Raw genomic sequence first — 24,320 nt, forward strand, 5'->3', positions numbered from 1 at the left:
TCAGAAGTTTACATACACTCAATTAGTATTTGGTAGCATTGCCTTTAAATTGTTTAACTTGGGTCAAACGTTTCAGGTAGCCTTCCACAAGCTTCCCACAATAAGTTGGGTGAATTTTGGCCCATTCCTCCTGACAGAGCTGGTGTAACTGAGTCAGGTTTGTAGGCCTCCTTGCTCGCAACCGCTTTTTCTTTGTTGTCCTTAAGCCATTTTGCTACAACTGTAGGCCCTCCTGCAGCAAAGCACCCCGACAACATGATGCTGCCACCCCCGTGCTTCACGGTTGGGATGGTGTTCTTCGGCTTGCAAGCCTCCCCTTTGTCCTCCAAATATAAAGATGGTCATTATGGCCAAACAGTTCTATTTTTGTTTCATCAGACCAGAGGACATTTTGCACATGGGGACAATGGCGGTTTTGGAGCAGTGGCTTCTTCCTTGCTGAGCGCCCTTTCAGGTTATGTCGATATAGGACTTGTTTTACTGTGGATATAGATACTTTTGTACAGGTTTCCTCCAGCATCTTCACAAGGTCCTTTGCTGATGCTATGGGATCGATTTGCACTTTTCGCACCAAAGTACGTTAATCTCTAGGAGATCGAACGCGTCGCCTTCCTGAGCGATATGATGGCTGCGTGGTCCCATGGTGTTTATACTTGCATACTATTGTTTGTACAGATAAACGTGGTACCTTCAGGCGTTTGGAAATTGCTCCCAAGGATGAACCAGACTTGTGGAGGTGTACAATTATTTTTGGGGCTGATTTCTTTTGATTTCCCCGTGATGTCAAGCAAAGAGTCACTGAGTTTGAAGGTATGCCTTGAAATACATCCACAGGTACACCTCCAATTGACTCAAATGATGTCAATTAGCCTATCAGAAGCTTCTAAAGCCATGACATCATTTTCTGGAATTTTCCAAGCTGTTTAAAGGCAGTCAAGTTAGTGTATGTAAACTTGTGACCCACTGGAATTGTGATACAGTGAATTATAAGTGAAATGATCTGCTGTAAATAATTGTTGGAAAAATGACTTGTGTCATGCACAAAGTAGATGTCCTAAGCAACTTGCCAAAACTATAGTTTGTTAACAAGACATTTGTGGAGTGGTTGAAACTTCCGACTTAAACTGTAGACTGACCAGGTGAATCCAGGTGAAAGCTATGATCCCTTATTGATGACACTTGTTAAATCCACTTGAAATCAGTGTAGATGAAGGGGAGGAGACAGGTTAAAGAAGGATTTTTAAGCCTCGAGACAATTGAGACAAGGATTGTGTATGTGTGCCATTCAGAGGGTGAATGGGCAAGATAAGAGTCTTTGAACGGGGTATGGTAGTAGGTACCAGGCGCACAGGTTTGTGTGTCAAGAGCTGTAAAGCTACTGTGTTTTTCCACAAATGGTCCACCACCCAAACGACATCCAGCCAACTTGACACAACTGTGGGATGCATTGGAGTCAAAATGGCCCCGCATCCCTGTGGAACGCTTTCAACACCTTGTAGAGTCCATGCCCCAATGAATCAAAGCTGTTCTGAGGGCAAAAGGGGGTGCAACACAATATTAGGAAGGTGTACATAATGTTCTAAACACTCAGTGCATACTAACCCATTCTCTGTGCGGGACTGCAAGGACCTACCAGCTACCACTTGTTTGTTACTGTTTTGGAGTGCTGAGGACTGCTTTAATCCTTAAAACAATAGAACCTATGAAAACTCACCTTTACCCATATCTTTTCACTCAAATGGCATGTTAACACATCAGATTTTTGGCTCTGCCAACACACAGGTCTATCTTAATCAATCGCACGCACACTCTGGGATAGGGCCAAGTGTATCACACACAAATACTGCACTGATTCTGATTCAAAGCATATCAACAAACTATGATATGCAGGGATTTTCAACATGATGAGGTATGATTGGGGATTCAAATGGGGATTTACTGGGTTTGGATGTTAAAAAACAACCACTGAATGACATTTGGTGACGAGTTGTGATGCATTTTAATGGTGATGATGAATTATGCCTAGAATGTTCAAATGTGACATTTGTTCATATGGCGGATTTTATACATTTTGTTGTTCTTTTCATTTAACTTTTCTTCATACAGCATCTTGCGCTTAAGACTCAAAGGCTCTTTAAAATCAAATAAACTCAAAAAACAGATGATGACAATGTTGGGTAGGAATAGTTACTGGCAAAATGTGCTAATGATAACATGATGTCAAGATGGTAGGTGGGGGTTACTAGACTTTCACTGATAATTCAAGGTGGTTTTAGTTACAACGCTAAACTGACGTGGTACTACAGTGGAATGTTTGATTAACATTTCACAACATGTGAAAGAGAGGTTTATGAATCAGAACCGGCTTCTAATCTACATATTGTTATTTGGGCTTAGAGGATTTGGGTTAGTTCTACTGCTACAGCTGTTACTGAGGTCTCGGGGAGTAAGACCTAGTATCTGCCTTTTACCTCCAAGAGCTAGCGCATGCAAAGAAAAGAGAGAGAAAAACAGAAACACTTGTTTTCGTTAGGACATTACAATGCTGAACTCAACAACGCTCCCACGCTGTATGCATAGTTAGTACATACAACACGGTGAGAGAAAAAGGACACCGACGTGCCTGGCGCAATTCATCAAACCTCTTTTGAAACATATCTAAAACTGAAAGAAGAGAAGTTGATCACTTGAAAACAAATGGTTAACACATAAGGTAATATTGCAGGTTTTCTTATGTAATAAAGCAATACAAGAGGTGGAAATAAACAGAGTTAACTGTTGGCAGTGCTAACATACATGCTTAGTGAACGACCACTGAAAATAGTGCTATCGGGTATGTTGCGACAGGCTATATTTACCTGTTTCAGGTGTTTCTTGAGTTCTGTGGATTCTGGCTCGGGAAGAGGGGGCAGGTGCTCTGCGTTGGTGGGTGCTTTGACCTGTGGAGCAACAAAGCATGCTTCAATTGTAACATTTTTGCAAAACAACCATGTACACTACACACTCACAAGTGTACACAAATACCCCTTCAAATGTTGAAAGCATACATCAGTCACCATTACCTACTAAATAGTAGATGAAAGGGAAGGAGTTTGTCCCTAGAAAGACAGACTGGGATGTGGGTGTGCGTTTTAGCACTGGATGCTCTCTGTCTCACCGAGTGGGAGGACTTTTATGTTGAAGTCAGTTTCTGCACAGGTTTGAAATGAGGATGACAAGAGCTAGGTTTTTTTCCTCCTGCATAAAGTCGATATCTAGCCTAACACAATAACGGTCACAATGAGAGAACTGAACCCCAAAAAGGGATTTAGCAGTGAAAATAAATACATCTCAAGCAAGTGTCTAGACTTGTCTCCCAATCAGAGAGAATATTATTTTTTTTTACCTTTATTTAGCTAGGCAAGTCAGTTAAGAAAAAAATATTATTTTCAATGATGGCCTAGGAACAGAATGCCGTATGGAACTCAAATAGACCTGCGAACGAATAGCATAGACCTGCGAACGAATAGCATAGACCTGCGAACGAATAGCATAGACCTGCAAACGAATAGCATAGACCTGCAAACGAATAGCATAGACCTGCAAACGAATAGCATAGACCTGCAAACGAATAGCATAGACCTGCAAACGAATAGCATAGACCTGCAAACGAATAGCATAGACCTGCAAACGAATAGCATAGACCTGCAAACGAATAGCATAGACCTGCAAACGAATAGCATAGACCTGCAAACGAATAGCATAGACCTGCAAACGAATAGCATAGACCTGCAAAAGAATAGCATAGACCTGCAAAAGAATAGCATAGATCTGCAGAGACCGTGGCAGGGACGTTGAAGCGCACCTCCATTTTGGGGCACTTACCTTGTTACAGTCCAGGTCCACGAGCCAAATGTCGTCGGGCATTTTGAAATCAGATTTGTAGAGGAAGAAGCTGGCAGGCACACCTATGATGTAAGGGGTGGGGGCAAGGAGAAGCTACAAAGGAGAGAGAAAGAACATTTTATGACGTCACGATCAGACAAAATCAAATCAGCACACAAGCAAGAATAGCTCCACTAGGCATGCATTCAAATCCCAGGTAAAACTCCCAACATAATACAGGGACTAATCTCTTCTTCAACAACTATGATCACAAATCACAAAAAAAGCAATGGATGATAAAATTGGCAAAACGAATCAAATGAAAAATAGTGAAACGTTCAAAAGGCAATCAATTAGGGTGCAGGAATTCCCCCCCAAAAATACAACATTGTGTGCAGAAGTGTATCCCTTTTAAAAAAAATCCATCCACAACCTCTGTTTCCAGCTATTAAAAAGCCCTCTATTTGTTCTCCTAATAGTACTACAACTACCAGTACTGCAGTCATTGGTTTGATTGACGTACCTGTTCAGCGGAGGCCATGCAGGTGGGCAGTAGGGGAATGACAGGGAACATGTACTCCAGGGGGTAGATCATGGCTACAAACGCCATGACACTCATGGTCAGGGCATTGTAGTCCCGCGACTGGAGGACCACCTGGAAGACACAAATCCAAAAACTATTTGAAGTGCATTTAAAAATCTCAATTGTAAATGGACAATAAATACTTCAGAAGACTGTTGGCCATAGGTGATCACATGCGGTTTGTTCCATACAAGATACTCAATTACATTCAATGACCATCCTAGTTTTATTCCTTCACAATAAGAGATGTAGCATTGACTAGCTGAGTGGTTGTTTAAACAGCCACATACAGACCAAAATATGCTGTTTTCACTATACAACAGTGACATGTTAAAGCTTGAACAGCGAAAGGAGGTTCTTCAAGGGTAACCTGACACAGTTTAGAGTAGTATACAATATATCCTGGACCTCGAAGCCAGTTCTACTGCTTTCTTCCCCATTGTTCCCCTCTAATCAGACACTGATTTAGACCTGGGACACCAGGTGGTTGCAATTAATTATCAGGTAGAACAGAAAAAAACAGCAGGCTCCGCACCTTGTAGGGTAAGAGGTGAATACCCCTGCTATATACACTGCTCAAAAAAATAAAGGGAACACTTAAACAACACAATGTAACTCCAAGTCAATTACACTTCTGTGAAATCAAACTGTCCACTTAGGAAGCAACACTGATTGACAATAAATTTCACATGCTGTTGTGAAAATGGAATAGACAACAGGTGGAAATTATAGGCAATTAGCAAGACACCCCCAATAAAGGAGTGGTTCTGCAGGTGGTGACCACAGACCACTTCTCAGTTCCTATGCTTCCTGGCTGATGTTTTGGTCACTTTTGAATGCTGGCGGTGCTTTCACTCTAGTGGTAGCATGAGATGGAGTCTACAACCCACACAAGTGGCTCAGGTAGTGCAGCTCATCCAGGATGGCACATCAATGCGAGCTGTGGCAAGAAGGTTTGCTGTGTCTGTCAGCGTAGTGTCCAGAGCATGGAGGCGCTACCAGGAGACAGGCCAGTGCATCAGGAGACGTGGAGGAGGCCGTAGGAGGGCAACAACCCAGCAGCAGGACTGCTACCTCCACCTTTGTGCGAGGAGGAGCAGGAGGAGCACTGCCAGAGCCCTGCAAAATGACCTCCAGCAGGCCACAAATGTGCATGTGTCTGCTCAAACGGTCAGAAACAGACTCCATGAGGGTGGTATGAGGGCCTGACGTCCACAGGTGGGGGTTGTGCTTACAGCCCAACACCGTGCAGGACGTTTGGCATTTGCCAGAGAAAACCAACATTGGCAAATTCGCCACTGGCGCCCTGTGCTCTTCACAGATGAAAGCAGGTTCACACTGAGCACGTGACAGACGTGACAGAGTCTGGAGATGCCGTGGAGAACGTTCTGCTGCCTGCAACATCCTTCAGCATGATCGGTTTGGCGGTGGGTCAGTCATGGTGTGGGCTGGCATTTCTTTGAGGGGCCGCACAGCCCTCCATGTGCTCGCCAGAGGTAGCCTGACTGCCATTAGGTACCGAGATGAGATCCTCAGACCCCTTGTGAGACCATATGCTGGTGCGGTTGGCCCTGGGTTCCTCCTAATGCAAGACAATGCTAGACCTTATGTGGCTGGAGTGTGTCAGCAGTTCCTGCAAGAGGAAGGCATTGATGTTATGGACTGGCCCGCCCGTTCCCCAGACCTGAATCCAATTGAGCACATCTGGGACATCATGTCTCGCTCCATCCACCAACGCCACGTTGCACCACAGACTGTCCAGGAGTTGGCGGATGCTTTAGTCCAGGTCTGGGAGGAGATCCCTCAGGAGACCATCCGCCACCTCATCAGGAGCATGCCCAGGCATTGTAGGGAGGTCATACAGGCACGTGGAGGCCACACACACTACTGAGCCTCATTTTGACTTGTTTTAAGGACATTACATCAAAGTTGGATCAGCCTGTAGTGTGGTTTTCCACTTTAATTTTAAGTGTGACTCCAAATCCAGACCTCCATGGGTTGATAAATTGGATTTCCATTGATTATTTTTGTGTGATTTTGTTGTCAGCACATTCAACTATGTAAAGAAAAAAGTATTTAATAAGATTATTTCATTCATTCAGATCTAGGATGTGTTATTTTAGTGTTCCCTTTATTTTTTTGAGCAGTGTATAAAATCAGTGTATGGGTAGTGTGGGACTAGGTCTTCAATAATCCAGTGAGATTGTTTACAACATTTTTGAGTTGGCCATTTAATTCAATATCAAGAGTTGGACATATAATAGGTGAGAAGGTTTAAATATTGAAACGATATTGGGATCCTTAACGTTAAGAAAAAACCCTAGCGCCATTATTATTATTTATATTTTTCTTTATTTTTTCTACAAAATTAAAATCAGTGCAGCTGGCTCGCCTGCTATTTCGCTAATGATGCGAGTGTGTTTACTGAAGTTGCGAGACATTGCAAGCCAAGAAATTGTGAAATACAGCGTTCCATAGCGAGATACAGCTTTGACTGCTGATAGACAGGCCTAGTGCACAGATCTGACAGTCTGGTTGGTATCCGACCTGCCTATACTGTGCCCCTCCCCTCTCTCTCCGTCCCTCTCTAGCTAACTATGAAAGATGCGAGTGTTTGTGTTCTCGAAACTACGCCACTCTCTCCTATTCTACAAAGTAGAAAATAGTACAAATAAAGAAAAACCCTGGAATGAGTAGGTGTCCAAACTTTTGACTGGTACTGTATATCTGTGTTTTGCCTAATAGGAAGGATTCACTTTAAGGCAGACTTAGCGAGACTACCTTACAACGTGCAGCACCGCAGATGAGATGAGCACGATGCAAGACAGCAGAGACATTTAGCGTCACGCTTCAACGCTCCTAGACGTTGCGGAAATTGACCCAAATAAATGCTTCACAGAGTTCAAGTAACAGACACATCTCAACATCAACTGTTCAGGGGAGACTGAAATCAGGCCTTCATGGTCGAATTGCTGCAAAGAAACCACTACTAAAAGGTCACCAATAAGAAGAGATGCAGAGTACGTGAACGGGTGATCTCCGCATGTGTAGTTCCCACCGTGAAGTATGTGATGGTGTGTGGGTGCTTTGTTGGTGACACTGTCAGTGATTTATTTAGAAATCAAGGCACTCTTAACCAGCATGGCTACCACAGCATTCTGCAGCAATATGCCATCCCATCTGGTTTGCGCTTAGTGGGACTATCATTTGTTTTTCAACAGGACAATGACCCAACACACCTCCAGGCTGTGTAAGGGCTATTTAACCAAGAAGGAGAGTGATGAGTGCTGCATCAGATGACCTGGCCTCCACAATCACCTGACCTCAACCCAATTGAGATGGTTTGGGATGAGTTGGACCGCAGAGTGAAGAAAAAGCAGCGAACAAGTGTTCAGTATTTGTGGGAACTCCTTCAAGACATTTGGAAAAGCATTCCAAGTGAAGCTGGTTAAGAGAATGCCAAGCATGTACAAAGCTGTCATCAAGGCAAAGGGTGGCTATTTGAAGAATCTCAAATATAAAACTATTTCATAGTTGTGATGTCTTCACTATTATTCTACAAATGTGATTCCATGTGTTATTTCATAGTTTATGTCCACTATTATTCTACAATGTAGAAAATAGTAAAAATAAAAACCCTTGACTGAGTAGGTGTCCAAACTTTGGATTTTATATATACAGTAAGAAAGTAAGAGAAGCTTAGTAACTCTGGTAGGCCTAAAACATTCTTCCTCACATCAAGTTCAACTGTTGGAGTCAGTAAGAGCATCGGCCTGCAGTATAACAGGCTAATACCCACACCAAACCTTCAAAAGTTTCTAAAGTATATTAGTGCAATACAGTATCAAAAGTAAGTCAAACTTTTATATGGAAAATACAAGCAGAATAGTATATTGGAGCAAACATTACAGTTAGAATTTAATTTGGCCCAAAAAATTATTCAGAATAAAACAAATCTCGTAAGTTTTGAACAGCCTGTATTGCTGCAATTACCAAGAAAGGCTAGTGCCTACCGTACCCAACAAATGACAGCAATAGGTTAATTATATTTATTTTACAATAGGCCTGCTTTGAACTAATCTTAAATGAAATACAGAGCACACAATTAAAAAGACAGATTGAACTTAATTTAGTCAACGAAAATGTCTCAACGGAATAAAAAAAACACGTTTTGCATATTTAAAGAACTAGTTTAGATAAATATGCATTACAATAACAATGAGATACAGTAATGATAATGCTAAAAAAGTATTATAAATAAAAAATAAATAAAAAAGTTACAAAATTGCATCCTACCTGAATAGAGTTGCACAGTAGCTTGCATTTGGCCGCGCCAACTTTCTTCCCATATTTGTCTACTACTACATACGTAACGGGAATATTATTCTGCATTGTGAATTGACATCGAATTTTATGATTTAAAAAAAAGATAGTTAACGGGAAAAAAATGGCAGTTTAAACATTAAGCAAAATTGTTCATCATTCACATCCCTAACATATAGCTGTTGAGGGCAGGAACACACAACAGAACTCATTCCACTGACAAACCTAGAAGGCAATGGGTTGATTTGTGACTGGGCAATAGCCATATTTAAAGGCAGAGGCCGTGTTCGTGAGTATCAAAACTTTGATATTTCATGGGTTAATCGTGACTGACTGATCTACAAATAATATTGAGTAGTTATTTATGATGCAAGGTGATTTGTAGATCAGTCTTGACTTGCCTTTAAAGTCGGCTGATCACCGACTGCGCCAACTGACTGATCGACAAATCACTTTGTATCCTAAATAACTACTTATTATGATTTGTTTACAGTCTGCTCAGTTGCAGATTTGAAGCTCTCAAACACGGCTATAAAGTAGTTCTCAGGGTAAACTCCATTCAAAACGTCAGCCCTTTCCCCTAACCTTGTGCTCCAGCAGGATGCAGCTGAGCACCATGAGGCAGGCGTCCACACCCAGCAACTCCAGGGGCAGGTGCAGGGGAAAGTCCACCATGGAGAAGCGAGAGTTGTCGGGCAGGGCAAAGGTGAGTGCCGGCTGCATCTCGTGGGGCAGCACCTCCACATCTACGCGCCGTTGGCCCGCCACGGGCACCGGAGAGCGCAGGAGGCGGTAGACCCAGGACTCGATCTCCCGCAGGTCAGCCAGCAGCTGGCTGCCCTTCTCCTCAACCAACAGGGCCCCCGTGAACACGCGCCACATGGTGTCCCTGATGGGAGAATGACAAGTCAGTCAACAAACTAACAACAGACAGTTTAGATACACATGGAGAGGCCTCTGTGACATGCAGAGGGAAATGGTGTCCCTGACAGGAGGCAGTCAACAAATCATATCACAATCATATTTCTCAACAGGTGATAAAAGCAAGCACATCCTGGGAGATAATCAAACCGTACCGCAACTTCACCTGTTTACATAAATTATTCTAATATTAGGCGAGCGCTACATCATCAAAACCTTATAACTACATTTACACAGACAAAGCACCATTTCCTGTGCATTCTACTGTAAGTTGTCATTGTGTAATGAGCAAACAAGACGCCGATATAGGCTGCCGATATGTCGACAGCCCTCCACTCTGAACGTACACACCCTTACACACAACCTGGCGGCATTAAACCCTCTTTGCAGTGGCCTGGCGTCTGTTAGTGAAGTAGGGAGATTAATCATTAGCTCGTCAGAGCTCGCCCTGGGCCACCGCCCACTGCAGCTGCTCCCTGAAGGCAGTCAGAGACCTCAATCTGTCAGCCGAGCACTGTGTGTGTGTGTGTCTGTGTGTGTGTGTGTGTGTGTGTGTGTGTGTTGGTGGATGTCAGAGACTTATAGGGATTGGGGAAGTGTGACTGTGTGCGCGTTTGTATGTGCCTGTGTGTATGTGTGTTGCAGCAGCAACCTGCAACGCAGTAGACTGACACAGTGTTATGTAAGGCAGCACAGCCAGGGCTCTAAAGTGCTCACCAATTTGGACGCATATACGACAAAATATTTTGCTGTGCTACCTGGGGTTTTATTTTGGGAGCACCAGTGGAACTAAAAGAAAATCTAAAATAAATAAAATGTCTAACAGTGTTTCACCGCAACGCTCAAACAAGACAGGCTGCCTACAGCAAATAAATAGGTTCAAATTATTAAAATAATAAGTTCCAATTGCAGCCTTATTTTCAATATAATCTCTTAGGAAACATAATAGAGCTTGTGTTAAAATAATGAACATTTTGCTTATTGCATGTAAAACTAAACGCTTTTGCATGGGAATGTCTCATATCCTGTGTGCGTAAAGGTGCAAGCACACAATGTTCTCGGATCTTCATCAATTACCTTGCATGAAGACCAGCTGACAGCAGCATGATAGGCCATGTGCCAGTGTGTATGCGTGTCTTCGAGAGCAGGGGAACCACGCATTTTCTGCAGCATTTGTTAGGAGACCCCACAATAGGGGACGAGGCAAGGCCATGTTGACGTAGTGTCAAGAATTGAAGGTCAAATCCTCTGGCCTTTCAGACCATAGTGTTGTTTAAAAATGTAATGAGTGGGGCAATTCCATCTAGTCCATTAAATGTCATGAGTGGGGTTGAAAGGCCATAAGAAATTGTTACATTGTCCATTACTGTTTTTATTCCCAATTCATTAACTCAATTTCAATGAATTCCTGGATTTCAAAACAATAACTACTTGTTTTTTTAAATAAAAGTTGAGTATTGGAATGTATGTGAAAAAACTCAAACACATTCCCATGCATAATATTTTTTTTAATGAATACTTTCAAATACAACTTGGTTGACTGTCTTTTTTTTTTATTTTATTTTTTTTACAAATAATCATTCAAATACTCAAATAAAAATGCTTGTTTTGCGCTGTGTATATTACAACCAGATCATACTGAATCTGTTCTGGACGTTGATATGGATTTAAAATGTATCATACTGTGACCAGATCCCAAATATCAGCTCTGGATTTATAAACATAGGAATTTAGAAGGTTTTGCAAACAGATCTTCCAAGATGAGTTTAGTATTAGTCGTAAGCACTTATCTTTTCTTGCTTTCAAATAGAGCTGGTCAACCACTTGTGGTTGCAACTGAGCTGGGTGGTTTAAAATAAAAACAGCCTAAATAAAAAAAACTATTGACCACATACCTTTGAATCACATTTTTGGTAGGGATAGGCCTACGGTTGGAAGTGTTCTAGTCTGGGTAGTTTTAGGATAGTTTTAGCAACGTTGTGATTTTACTCAACTGAATCTCCTGAAAGAAATGATGGAAACCAGGGGGCTCCATTGTTTGATAAGCCTGGCACCATGCGTAGGTCTCACCTCTGAGTTCCGCGGGGCAGGCCGGCGCGCTGGGTCAACCTGTGGCTGCAGCAGTCCACCATTCTCTTGAGGATGTACAGGCACTCCCTAAAGGTGGAGAAAAAGGGGTAGTGGCTGATCATGCACAGCGAGGTCAGCGTGCTGTCGCGGTTCCGATTGACCATTTTGGCAGTGCTGCGTTTGTGCCGAGGGGACCTGCCGGCATTTGGCTCACCACCGGGCGGTCCCGGCTCCGTGCCTGGCGCAGATGTGGCTGTTGTGTCGGCACTGGCAGGTGTCGGCAACGTGGAGGCAGTGGGGCAGCCACCGCTGCCATCGGAACCCTCGCTGGTCGCTTCCGCTGTCTGTGCCGCCGTTCCACCGCTACCCGCCTTGTCACGGCGGTGCCCCCCACGCTGGAAGGAGCGGTAGAAGTTGACGCAGACACCGTAGCGCGTGATGCCCGAGTCTTTATCAGTGAGTGCGAAGACGAAGGAGGCGTCGTCTCGCAGGCTGACCCGGCGCTGCCGGATGCTCTGGCATCCCTCAGGCTGACAGAAGAAGACCACGTCCGGGGACAGAGGGAAGTCCGGGTGGTCCTCCAGCGGGTAGCGACGAAGGAGCTGGGGGGTCTGGGACCCGGTATCAGTGCTGGGCTGCCTGGAAGGTAGGATGGAAGGAGAAATGGGCATAGAAACAGTATTGTATAAAAAAAATTAAAAAACACACAAAAACAAAGGCCTAACAATATAATGTGAGGTAGTAGGAATCCGTTTGGGATTGGACTGTTAAGTCCTCACCTGGCTCCGACCACCACCAGGTAGTCCAGCAGACGGGGGCACATTTTCTTTTTCTCCATCTTTGATTGATTACGTCTTTAAGTCATGGCAACACAGACATATATCACCTCTCTGGTCAGTCAGCAGCTGTTCAATCATGAAGAGGCAGGGCTAGGTGTGGGAGGAACATCCAGGACCTTAGTGGCCATTGTGGACATCTGAGAAAAGAATGGGGAAACCTGTAAAACAAGAAAATGTTGTTTGTTACATCTACGGTTTTCAGCTTTATTCGTTCACTAAAACATTGTTCACACTGGCAGTTTGAAGTGACTCAAATCCTATTTTTTGGCACATCCGATTTAAATATATTTTTTTGCTGCAGTCTGAACAGCCCAAAAGCAAATGGAATGAGATATTTCAAGCCACTTACAAATCTGACTCCTGGCCATGCGATTTATTTTCAAGTGGTTTTTAGACTGTTATTTGGCATATTTTGTTGCTTTCTAGCTACTCTGTTGACAGTGTGACGAGAACATGTGGTAGCTAACTAGCTTGTTAATTGTTTACAAATTAGAGAAAGTGCTAGAAAGTTGAATAGCTACCTAGCTAGCTAGTTGACTGCTGTGGTTAGCCAAAAATGACTCGTTTTGATAGGAAGCACGAGCACCACCAATCAACCTACACCAATGCGCACACACCCGTCGTTACTATGAAAACTAGCATAGCCATGTCAGCAAATAACCGCGGTCTGAATACACACAAATGCAATTTCATCACTTGTAACTTACTGTTTGAACAGTCAGTATTTCAAAATGGATTTGAGCATTAAGGCCTGCTGTGTGAACAAGGCTAAAGTAGCTAGGGTAATTGTAATTTTTTAAAATGGAAATCTGTTGCCTAAGTGTCGGTAAATTGAAAAAGCGGCTAACCCCACAAGGCTTATTTGTAATTCAAGCTTGTCTAGCTAATACTGCTATGACAATTTGAACAAGTTTGTTAAAAATTACTAATTTGAGGTTGTGTGTGCCGTGCACATGCACAGTTTCACAGACTCTACAGAAAGGAGAGTTCCCACCCCAGACAGTGCGGACAATTACCATTGGTAACATGTCCACTCCGGGCAAACACCTTAAGAATCAATGATCAGTTGTCTCTTTTTTGTGACCAACTTTTTAGTTAGTTAGCCTTTATGCATCATTATAATTACACTTTTGGTTTTGTTTGGGACTGATGAAAAAGCAGCCAGTTTGTACAAATGGTTCTCTATTCTATGCGAGTCCTTTTGAACCAGGTATGTTTCTTGGAGCATTGCTATATCAACATGGTTTCTTGCTAGGATATCAAGACAGCTGGAAAATTTCATAGGACCGTTTAGGCCTTTCAGATTCCAAGAGAGAATAGCTAGCATTGCCATTGTAAATAAAAAAAATAAAAAAATGCATTATTAATTATGTAATTGTTATCTTTAGTGTTAATAAGCCCCCCCCCCCACGGTTCCCCCTGTGAACCATTCCCCACTTCCCTCCCCAACCCTCCATTCCCTGGTTCACCACCCAAAGGACATCCAGCCAACTTGACACACTGTGGCAAGCATTGGAGTCAACATGGGCCAGCATCCCTGTGGAACGCTTTCAACCCCTTGTAGAGTCCATGCCCTGACAAAATGAGTCTGTTCTGAGAGTAAAAGGGGATGGGGTGCAACTCAATATTAGGAAGGTGTTCCTAATGTTTGGTATACTCAATGTATGTGCTCTATGTATAAAAAATATTTTAAAAAGATGAGGGTATGTGCAAGAAGAAATGCATTCGATAATCTAGATATTCACAATAATTAAATCATGGCCTTTAGGCTAAGTCCTAATGATCAGTTGTCTCTGTATCTAGATAGCAACTACTGTTGCTAGTCAATTAACACAATTGGTAATCACTATAGAAAGCTAGATATACTCGCCTTTTGTTCTAATTTGATTAGTATTAGCTATCAACACTGCACTTTCAAATGGTGAATGCATGACGTTTAGCGCTTATAGACAGTTAGCTAATGCAGCAAGAAAGAAATCACATTTCGTTCTGAAAAAACATGCAGCCAAGGCTATATACATGAGTGTGTTGATGCTAGCTAATGAAAGCGCTAACTAGCACTTGATAACTACGTCGCTCATGGAAGTATGAATACAAGGAAAACGCACAAACACCAAAAGTGGCATTTCTGTGTTGAATCTACACCTCTACGTCACATCTACTGCAGAATGTGACAATAAGCTGTCCTTCAGGCAATTTCTATACTGAGCCTCCTTTCTGTTGGAGGCACTTGTAGGACTTAGAGAGACTTTTCAACAGCAGCTCTCTGATGAAGTAAGCAGCTTAGGGGGTAAAGGGGTCCTGTGCGAAAGATCTCCTGGGATTGTAAGCTCCCTCAGAGCTTTCACTATGGTCCAGCCATCACTCTAACTGGTACTGGCAGCAGGCTCAGCAAACAGGAGTAACCATGACCATCCCCCACTGCTGAACCACTTGGATAAGAACCAAATATACCCAAAATTGGGTATTTTATGATAAAATTATGAAACTTGGTACATTAATACTAGATACCATGACATTTTAGTAATTTAGCAGATGCTATTATCCAGACTGACTTATAGGAGCAATTACGTTCAGTGCCTTGCTCATGGGCACGTAGACAGATTTTTCACCTCTTAACCGAAAGGTTGCCAGATCGAATCCCAGAGCTGACAAGGTACAAATCTGTCGTTCTACCCCTGAACAAGTTAGTTAACCCACTGTTCCTACGCCGTCATTGAAAATAAGAATTTCTTCTTAACTGACTTGCCTAGTTAAATAAAGGTCAAATCAAAAAAAAAACTTTCATTAGCTAGCATCAACACACTAATGTACAGTTGAAGTCAGAAGTTTACATACACTTAGGTTGGAGTAATTAAAACTTGTTTTTCAACCACTCCACAAATTTCTTGTTAACAAACTACAGTTTTGGCAAGTCAGTTAGGACATCTACTTTGTGCATGACACGTAATTTTTCCAGCAATTGTTTACAGACAGATTATTTCACGTTATCACAATTCCAGTGGGTCAGAAGTTTACATACACTAACCTGACTGTGCCTTTAAACAGCTTAGAAAATTCCAGAAAATGATGTCATGGCTTTAGAAGCTTCTGATAGGCTAATTGACATCATTATTGTCCAAAAAATGTAATGTATATTTGTTATTATTATGATCATAAGTAACATCATTGTCATTAGTACCCCTAGAATAGCAGCCTTGTATAACCTGTCTGGGTTAGGGGGCTGTGTGATTATTTGTGGCTATGTACTCAACTAACATAATCTAATGTTTTGCTTTCGCTGTAAAGTCTTTTTGAAATCGGACAACGTGGTTAGATTAACGAGAGTCTTATCTTTCAAATGGTGTAAAATAGTCGTATGTTTGAAATATTGAAATTATTGCATTTTTGAGGTATTTGTATTTCGCGCCACGCGATTCCACTGGCTGTTGAATAGAGTGGGACGCTAACGTCCCACCTAGCCCATAGAAGATAACCACCATTGAGCTGTAGGCCCAAGAGTGCATCCTGTTTAGTCTTAATACCGTAACTTCTGACCAAAGGGTCAGAAAAATCATATTGTTTTCTATACAGCACCTGTTTGGCACACAGAAGAACATGCACCCAGCTCTTGCTTCTTATCTTATTTTTTCTTGTTCTCCAGTATTTTCCACAACTAGTCAATTTATTCCACCCATCTGACTTTCCATTTACCTCCTGAGCAACCAGTAAACATTCCCCCATTACCAGTTTATTTTTCACGTCCTCTGCATCTATTTTGCTGTCACATGTGTTGCGTGTTCAGTTTGTTATAACCAATTTATTTAATGATATTCTATAAGTCAGGCCCTATTGTACCATATTCGGACGGGATAGGTTTTACTGGGGGAGGTCAGGAAATGTAATTATGTGCACGATGACACAACACCATATCTGTCATTTTAGTTCTGTCCGAATCTGCCATGTCAGTATTTTTTTTACATGGCATGAGTGTAACAACTCCAGCCAGAATAACCTACTGTTTTTTGGCAAACTCCAATGTCCTCTGACAATACTAGGCCCGTGCGAATCGACATCCTTGTGTTTTGAGAGAAATGTCTGCGTTTGACAGCTCGCGGTTCGTGCAACAATAAATTATTCATAAATTATTCCTTGTTATTGGGCTACAAACCACAGCTCGGCAATTTAAATAAGATATTGAACCTCTGTGGCTAAATTATAGGCTTTATCATGGTGTAGTAGGCTATTCTGAATTATTTCATTTATTTCTGAACAGACAGCAGTAATTCTACAACTTTGGCAAATGTATTTCCATTTTTGAGGGGTGCTGCAGTCTGTTCAGAACCCTTCAGGCTATGATTCTATAAGGAAATAAATGATGAAGTGCAATGCTGGAGAGATGAGAGTTGCAGGCTCATGTCTATCAGAGCAGAGAGATGATAGAAAGTGAATCTCATTCTAGTTCTGTGAGAGATACTGGCGTGCTTCTCACACAGCCACGCGTTGGTCTCAAACATAGGTTACAATGTTACGCAAACCATAAACCCAGGCCCGCCCAACCCAAATCGATTCTTAGAATATTAGGCCCGGGCTGAAAATCTACTTTTCACATTACAATTTTTGTGGGGCCAAGAGAATTAACGAAGAGGCAATTCGAATATACTTGGAAGGCTTTTATTCAAATTTTTATATTGCAAAAAGTGAAAATAATTTCATGCCAGGAGAGGTAAATAAATAAAATAAAAAGAAGTAAATAAATGTACTTTTTACTCCATACATTTTCCCTGACATCCAAAAGTACTCGTTACATTTTGAATGCTTAGCAGGACAGGAAAATGGTCCAATTCACACACTTATCAAGAGAACATGCCTGGTCATCTCTACTGCCTCTGATCTGGCGGACTCACTAAACACAAATGCTTCGTTTGTAAATTATGTTGGAGTGTGTCCCTGACAATCTGTAAAAAAAAAAAAAAATCTATACATTTTTCAGTCTGGTTTTGCCTAATATAAGGAACATGAAATTATTTATACTTTTACTTTTGATACTTAAGTATATTTTAGCAATTTCATTTACTTTTGATACTTAAGTATATTTTAGCAATTTCATTTACTTTTGATACTTAAGTTTACTTCAAACCAAATACTTCTAGACTTTTACTCAAGTAGTATTTTACTGGGTCACTTTCACTTGAGTCATTTTCTCTTACGGTATTTTTACTTAAGTATGATAATTGGGTACTTTTTCCCACCACTGGTCTTTGGTCATACCTGTCACATAAAGAGAGCAAGGGTTGAGGGAATAGGGAATGTTTTTCCTAAACAAATGAAACATTTCGGTAACAGAACAGACAACTCTTGGTGGACCAAGAGTTTATTTTATTCGGGGACAGCCTAAACTCGCATGAATATTTTTTATGACCACAGCATTGTTGTGGTACACCCTCACCATTCCAACACAGAAAAGATGCTTTTTAACAAAAACATTTTTGAAATGGAAGGAAAACTATTTCACTCATATTGTATATTTCATAGAAATCTGGAAACACTGGACAGTTACCTAAAGGGAACTAAGTTCATTGTGCATGACACCACAAAGTAATGCTTGCAAGGCCTGTGGCATTCTGGTATGCCTAACAGGTACGTATCTGATGTTCCCAGAAAAGCTGTGCTGATGTTGAATTATAAGCCCATCTGATGAGGCACTTTCCTAACGCTAGAGAGAGGGCATTTGCTGAGCTATAGTACTGCATTATCTCACAGAAGACAGATCAGGTCTGTCAAATAATCTGTAGTGAGGACTGCAAACTCATGTGTTTGAGAACATGAGAAGTAATCCAGCTAAGCATTTATGGAGATGTAGCCCAAAGGACAGGGGATATGAAATGTGGAAATAAGCTTTCTACACATCCACCTTTTACAACTTCACCAACCCATGACTAAGATGTAGGAATTCAAAACACACGTTGCAATTCAACATAATCAGGAAAAGTGACCAGTGTGTTTGTGTATCATAGGCTATAGGTCTCATTGTGCCACATTCAAAGACCTAGTACTCCTCTTCCAATACAACACATTTTGATAAGATGAATACTACTATCATAATGAAATACTCTGATTAGGCACTGCTTGTGGAGAATCGCTTGGGCTGCAAGTCTCTCGCAGCACTCGACCCAGCAAAACGATCAATCTGCCTCGATGGCAATGGGGTGGAAATGAAGGCATGATTCAGTGATTAGAGCAGACACCTCTGCTCGGAAAGCAGTTTTTGCTAAGAGTCAAAATATCTCACAAATCAGCCTGTGGACAGAGATTTGAGATTGATAGCTGGGCTGACATTGTAAGTTAACAGAAAATGGGCCATTTGGATAGTAAATACGGCAAGACAGACATGTCTCAAAGTACCGTTTAGGCTACAGGACAGATTAACATACTAAAAGAGACTGAAGCGACTTAATGGAGGTATGTGTCTGACATGTGAATTTGAAATAAATAAATAAATAAAATTTCACCTTTATTTAACAAGGTAGGCTAGTTGAGAACAAGTTCTCATTTACAACTGCGACCTGGCCAAGATAAAGCAAAGCCGTGCGACAAACACAGAGTTACACATGGAATAAACAAGCGTACAGTCAATAACACAATAGGGAAAAAAAGAACGTCTATATACTGTACAGTGTATGCAAATGGCGTGAGGAGGTAAGGCAATAAACAGGCCTTTATGTTAAATAAAGGATTGTAGTCTAAAACCAGCGCTACAGCACCCGTCAGAGGAGTAATTTGAGAGCAAGAGACAAAACAAACACAAAAGGTAAACTATAGCCTAACTGACAGACAGACACCCAACCCCATCTAGTAGTGTGTTCTCTCAAAGTATTCTACATTAAACTCCAGAATTTGTCCTTCATAGCTTGTTCTCCATATTCTTTTAAATAGAGAGCCAATTTGTTTCCAGCACATTTATTTCCACCATGACCGTGCAACACTCGTTTTCTCATGGCTCTCGTCCCTCTGCAGCAGATATGTTAGGAACATCGAATGGAAATAAAATCACAGTATCAAATCCCAACTTCACTTTGAGCCAATCAGAGAGCACGGACCTCGGAATAACAACAAAGGGGGGAAATTGTTCTAACTAAAACAATAAAGCTACACAGAGAAAAATAACAAAAAAAGTTATTGTCCGGCTGAAAAAGGTGAATTCATCTCCCAGTGTCTGTTGGAAAGCAGACTAAACCAGGTTTTCCCTTTAGGGAGTTTTTTAGGATAAAAAGAAACAGAATAGATCTAAGCACAGGCAAAATCCTAATCCTTGCCGATGACAAGCACACCCATTACATAATGCATCCACCACCATGATGGAAAATACAAAGAGTGGTACTCAGTGATGTGTTGGATTTGCCCCAAACATAACACATTATATTCAGGACATAAAGTTAATTTCTTTGACACATTTTTTGCAGTTTTACTTTAGTGCCTTGTTGCAAACAAGACGCATGTTTTGGAAAATGTTTATTCTGTATAGGCTTCCTTCTATTCACTCTGTCATTTAAGTTAGTATTGTAGAGTAAATACAGTGTTGTTGATCCATCTTCAGATTTCTCCTATCACAGCCAATAAACTCTGTAACCATTGGCCTCCCTGAGTGTATTCCTTCCTCTCCGGAAACTGAGTTAGGAAGGACGCCTGTCTCTTTGTAGTGACTGGGTGTATTGATACACCAGCCAAAGTGTAATTAATAGCGTCACCATGCTCAAAGGGATATTCAATGACTGTTTTGTTATTTTACCCATCTACCAATAGGAGCCCTTCTTTATGAGGCATTGGAAAACCTTCCTGGTCTTTGAATTTCAAACCCAGATTCAACCACACTGCTTGACTGAGGGAACTTACAGATAATTGTATGTATGGGGTACAGAGATGAGGTAGTCAATCAAAAATCATGTTAAACACCATTATCGTACACAGAGTGAGTGCATGCAACTTCTGACTTGTTAAGCACATTTTTACTCCTGAACTTTTTTAGGCTTGTCATACCAAAGGTGTTGAATACTTATTGTCTCAAGACATTTCAGCTTTTAATTTTTTATTACACAGGATCGGTGGGTCCCCCACGGGACGGTTGAGCTTACGTAGGCTAATGCGATTAGCATAAGGTTGTAAGTAACAAGAAAATTTCCCAGGATATAAACATATCGGATATTGGCAGAACGCTTAAATTCTTATTAATCTAACTGCACTGTCCAATTTACAGTAGCTATTAGAGTGAAAGATGACCATGCTATTGTTTGAGGAGAGTGCACAGTTATGAACTTGAAAAGTTACTAATAAACCAATTAGGCACATTTGGACAGTCTTGATATCAAATTTTTAACAAATGCAATGGTTCATTGGATCAGTCTAAAACGTTGCACATACACTGCTTCCATCTAGTGGCCAAAATCTAAATTGCACCTAGGCTGGAATAATACATTACAGCCTTTCTCTTTCATTTCAAAGATAGAAAAAAAAACATGTATTTTTTTTGTACCATGTATTATCTTTTACCAGATCTAATGTGTTATATTATCCTACATTCATTTCACATTTCCACAAACTTCAAAGTGTTTCCTTTCAAATGGTATCAAGAATACGCATATCCTTGCTTCAGGTCCTGAGCTACAGGCAGTTAGATTTGGGTATGTTATTTGGATTTTAATTTATAAAAATGTTTAAAAAAATGTAAAAAACATTATTCCACTTTGACATTATGGGGTATTGTGTGTAGGCCAGTGACCAAAGAATCTCAATTTAATCCATTTTAAATTCACACTGACACAACAAAATGTGGAAAAAGTCAAGGGGTGCACCAAGGCCTATTTAACTGCCCACCCTAAACAACATTGTTTTAGGCCTAGGCTTTCTCCTCAAAATCACTGTCTAAACATGGTTAACTTTGCATTGGGAGAAATTTTACTGGTGAATGTCGGCATTAGATATAAGTGTTTGGATACCTTGTGAGAATAAGGTCTATGACACACTCATCTACACATATTTGATAGCCATCTTGCTTTCCCATCTAAAACAATTAAGGCTGGTTTATACCTTACGTACGCAACACAAAAACAGTACGCAAAATGAGAGCCTGCATTCTTGTGTAAAATTATGAAATTGTTGGGCTGCACATATCTGTGTAGGTTTGCTACGCAACAACATTTTACATAGCTACTTGTAGTTCTTCCACGCGTCTGTACATAGGATATAAACTAGGCTTAAGGCGCAATTCATAAAGGAAATATCAGCGTACTGAGCGTGTGTTAAAACATGCTGGATCTGAGAGAAACATTTCTAGAAAGAAAGAAGAGAATGGAAGTCTTACATCCTTGCTCAACTGGTCATGTGACCTGCTCGCTACGCAGTCTATCATCTTTTATTTCCGCCTACAGCCCTAGCATCAGCCCTGAGGTAATAACAATCAGCATAGTCGTCATAGCAACCCAACCCTGCTTTTTTCTTGTTCAGCTGTGTGTCGGCTATTCTTAAAATCAAAGAATGTTAGTGGGCAGGGCACCATGTTTTCAGTGACACCAAAGGATTTATTATCTAGGCTAAGGGGACATTTTACAAAATACAATGAGGTCAAATGAGGAAATTAGCCATGACAGCTACAAAGCAAAAACCAGGACGAATGTGGCCTATATATGGCTCTGGACTAGACCTGACCAAATGGAGAGCCTGAACAAAAAAACCTGACAAGCAAACAAACTTACCACAGAACGGGAAAAGGACATGTACCTCGAGTAGACTCAAATAATAATATGAATTGGTTCATTAAAAAAAATGAGGCTGTGATCTAAAATAGGCATGAATCCTGATTAGTTTTTTCAGCAGAATCTGTACATAACTGGCCTTTCACTGAAAGGTAGCCGAATGTTTGATTACAGCAGCTCTAGTTCATTCAATTTCCTCAATGACACCTGTAACTCATTTGTTTAGTTGCTCCTTTCACAATAAAGCCTAATTACCTACCCACCGGCCTCAGATATGGATAAAGCTTAATTGTGTGCTCAACTTCAGGTCATGCCCTTACAATATTAAGCAGACCTCAAAGGCTGGTACAAACAAATGTCCATGGAAGGTTATTCTCAGGTGTCAAAAAAGGCCCACTCCTATGAATGGTCAACAAAGCAACTAGGCCTATAAACGGTCTAGAATCTTCATTTAACATGCCACCGCATGTACACAGGCCTAGCTTTTTTTTCTATCAATAACAGATAGGAAATATTGCCTGAGCCTTCCTCACTGGTTTGTTTACCTTCCTTCTTGGAGTAGCATAATTAACTTACAAATGTGTGGGCACTAATGCACTAGGGACCTCAGCAGTGAAGTGGCAGCAAATAACAAAGCTATGTGGCAATGTAAAAACTGTGCACGCTTGTATCTTGTTCCCAGTAGCCTCCTTTAGTTGTTTTTTTATTTAACCAGGCAAGTCAGTTAAGAACAAATTCTTATTTACAATGACGACCTACCCCGGCAAAACCAAAACAACACTGGGCCAATTGTGCGCCGCCCTACGGGACTCCCAATCCCGGCAGGATGTGATTAAGTCTGGATTCGAACCAGGGACTGTAGTGACACCTCTTGCACTGAGATGCAGTGCCTTAGACCGTTGCGCCACTCGGGAGCCCTTCTTAGTGGTGTTGAAATGTTGGCTCCACCTACTATCTATAATTCAGAAGCTAGGCTTAGGCTACATGTAGAGCCAGACCACGTGACCATTTAACAAAGTAGTCCAGTGCCTACAACTAGATACAACTAGAAACTAGACACATTTGCAAGTGGTGCCTTTGAAACTCCACCCAGAAAGACAAACACTCCACAACCAGATCAGCTTACCAGTAGCCTATATCTGATAAAGATGGTTGTGTTTGATCTGATGGGTCAAATATTAGCCTACTAGGCCTAAGTGATTAGCAAAAAGAAATAGCCATGCAGAATAAAGTAAAAGCACCAGACCGTCTGGATAGTATGTGTGCCCGGAGATGGAGACATGAAATACAGGCCGTTCGTGCCATTCATTTGCTGATGGTGTGACATTTGGAGTGGCTATGACTGAAATAGCCTGTAGCAAACTGCAAAAGACTCATTGTGTGTCATTCAGCTGCTAAATTGCAATGCCTCAAGGGCCTAGACTACAATTACAAAATCATTCAAACCTGTCCAAGTAACAAACTACCATTAGGATGCCTTCCTCCAATTGGATTCAACTCTAATGAATAAGATGTTTTGAGGCTGAGATGGAATCTGTGTGCAAAAACAAGGGCTGGGAATTGCCAGGGACCTCACGATACAATATTGTCACAATACATAGGTGCCGAGAAGAGACGTATTGCGATTCGATACTGCAAATGTATTGCTATTTGATGTTCCAAATATATTGCTCAATATACACTATATTAATTCAAATTAGTGGATTTGGCTATTTCAACCCCACCCGTTACTGACGTGTATAAAAATCGAGCACACAACCATGCAATCTCCATACACAAACATTGGCAGTAGAATGGCCTTACGGAAGAGCTCAGTGACTTCTAATGTGGCACAGTCATAGGATACCACCTTTCCAACAAGTCAGTTCGTCACATTTCTGCACTGCTAGAGCTGCCCCGGTCAACTAGAAGCGCTGTTATTGTGAAGTGGAAAGGTCTAGGAGCAGCAACGGCTCAGCCGCGAAGTGGTAGGCCACATAAGTTCACAGAACG

At 41.4% G+C, this 24,320-nt stretch overlaps 1 protein-coding gene across 16 annotated transcripts in view; it reads right to left on the minus strand.

The window, feature by feature from the left end:
- Positions 1 to 24,320, minus strand: part of LOC115167549 (MAP kinase-activating death domain protein) — a 68,340-nt gene that overhangs the window by 40,027 nt on the left and 3,993 nt on the right. For all 16 annotated transcript variants that reach the window (XM_029722100.1, XM_029722099.1, XM_029722092.1 and 13 more), the window contains exons 2-7: positions 12,541 to 12,758; positions 11,762 to 12,400; positions 9,356 to 9,659; positions 4,388 to 4,519; positions 3,865 to 3,978; positions 2,859 to 2,939 (exon numbers count right to left, since the gene is read on the minus strand). In XM_029722100.1, the coding sequence (XP_029577960.1) occupies positions 2,859 to 2,939; positions 3,865 to 3,978; positions 4,388 to 4,519; positions 9,356 to 9,659; positions 11,762 to 12,400; positions 12,541 to 12,599 (1,329 nt within the window). In that variant the 5' untranslated portion in view covers positions 12,600 to 12,758. The remainder of the gene's footprint in view (positions 1 to 2,858; positions 2,940 to 3,864; positions 3,979 to 4,387; positions 4,520 to 9,355; positions 9,660 to 11,761; positions 12,401 to 12,540; positions 12,759 to 24,320) is intronic.

The sequence above is a fragment of the Salmo trutta genome, chromosome 29 (genome assembly GCF_901001165.1).
Source record: "Salmo trutta chromosome 29, fSalTru1.1, whole genome shotgun sequence".
NCBI classification, from domain to species: domain Eukaryota; kingdom Metazoa; phylum Chordata; class Actinopteri; order Salmoniformes; family Salmonidae; genus Salmo; species Salmo trutta.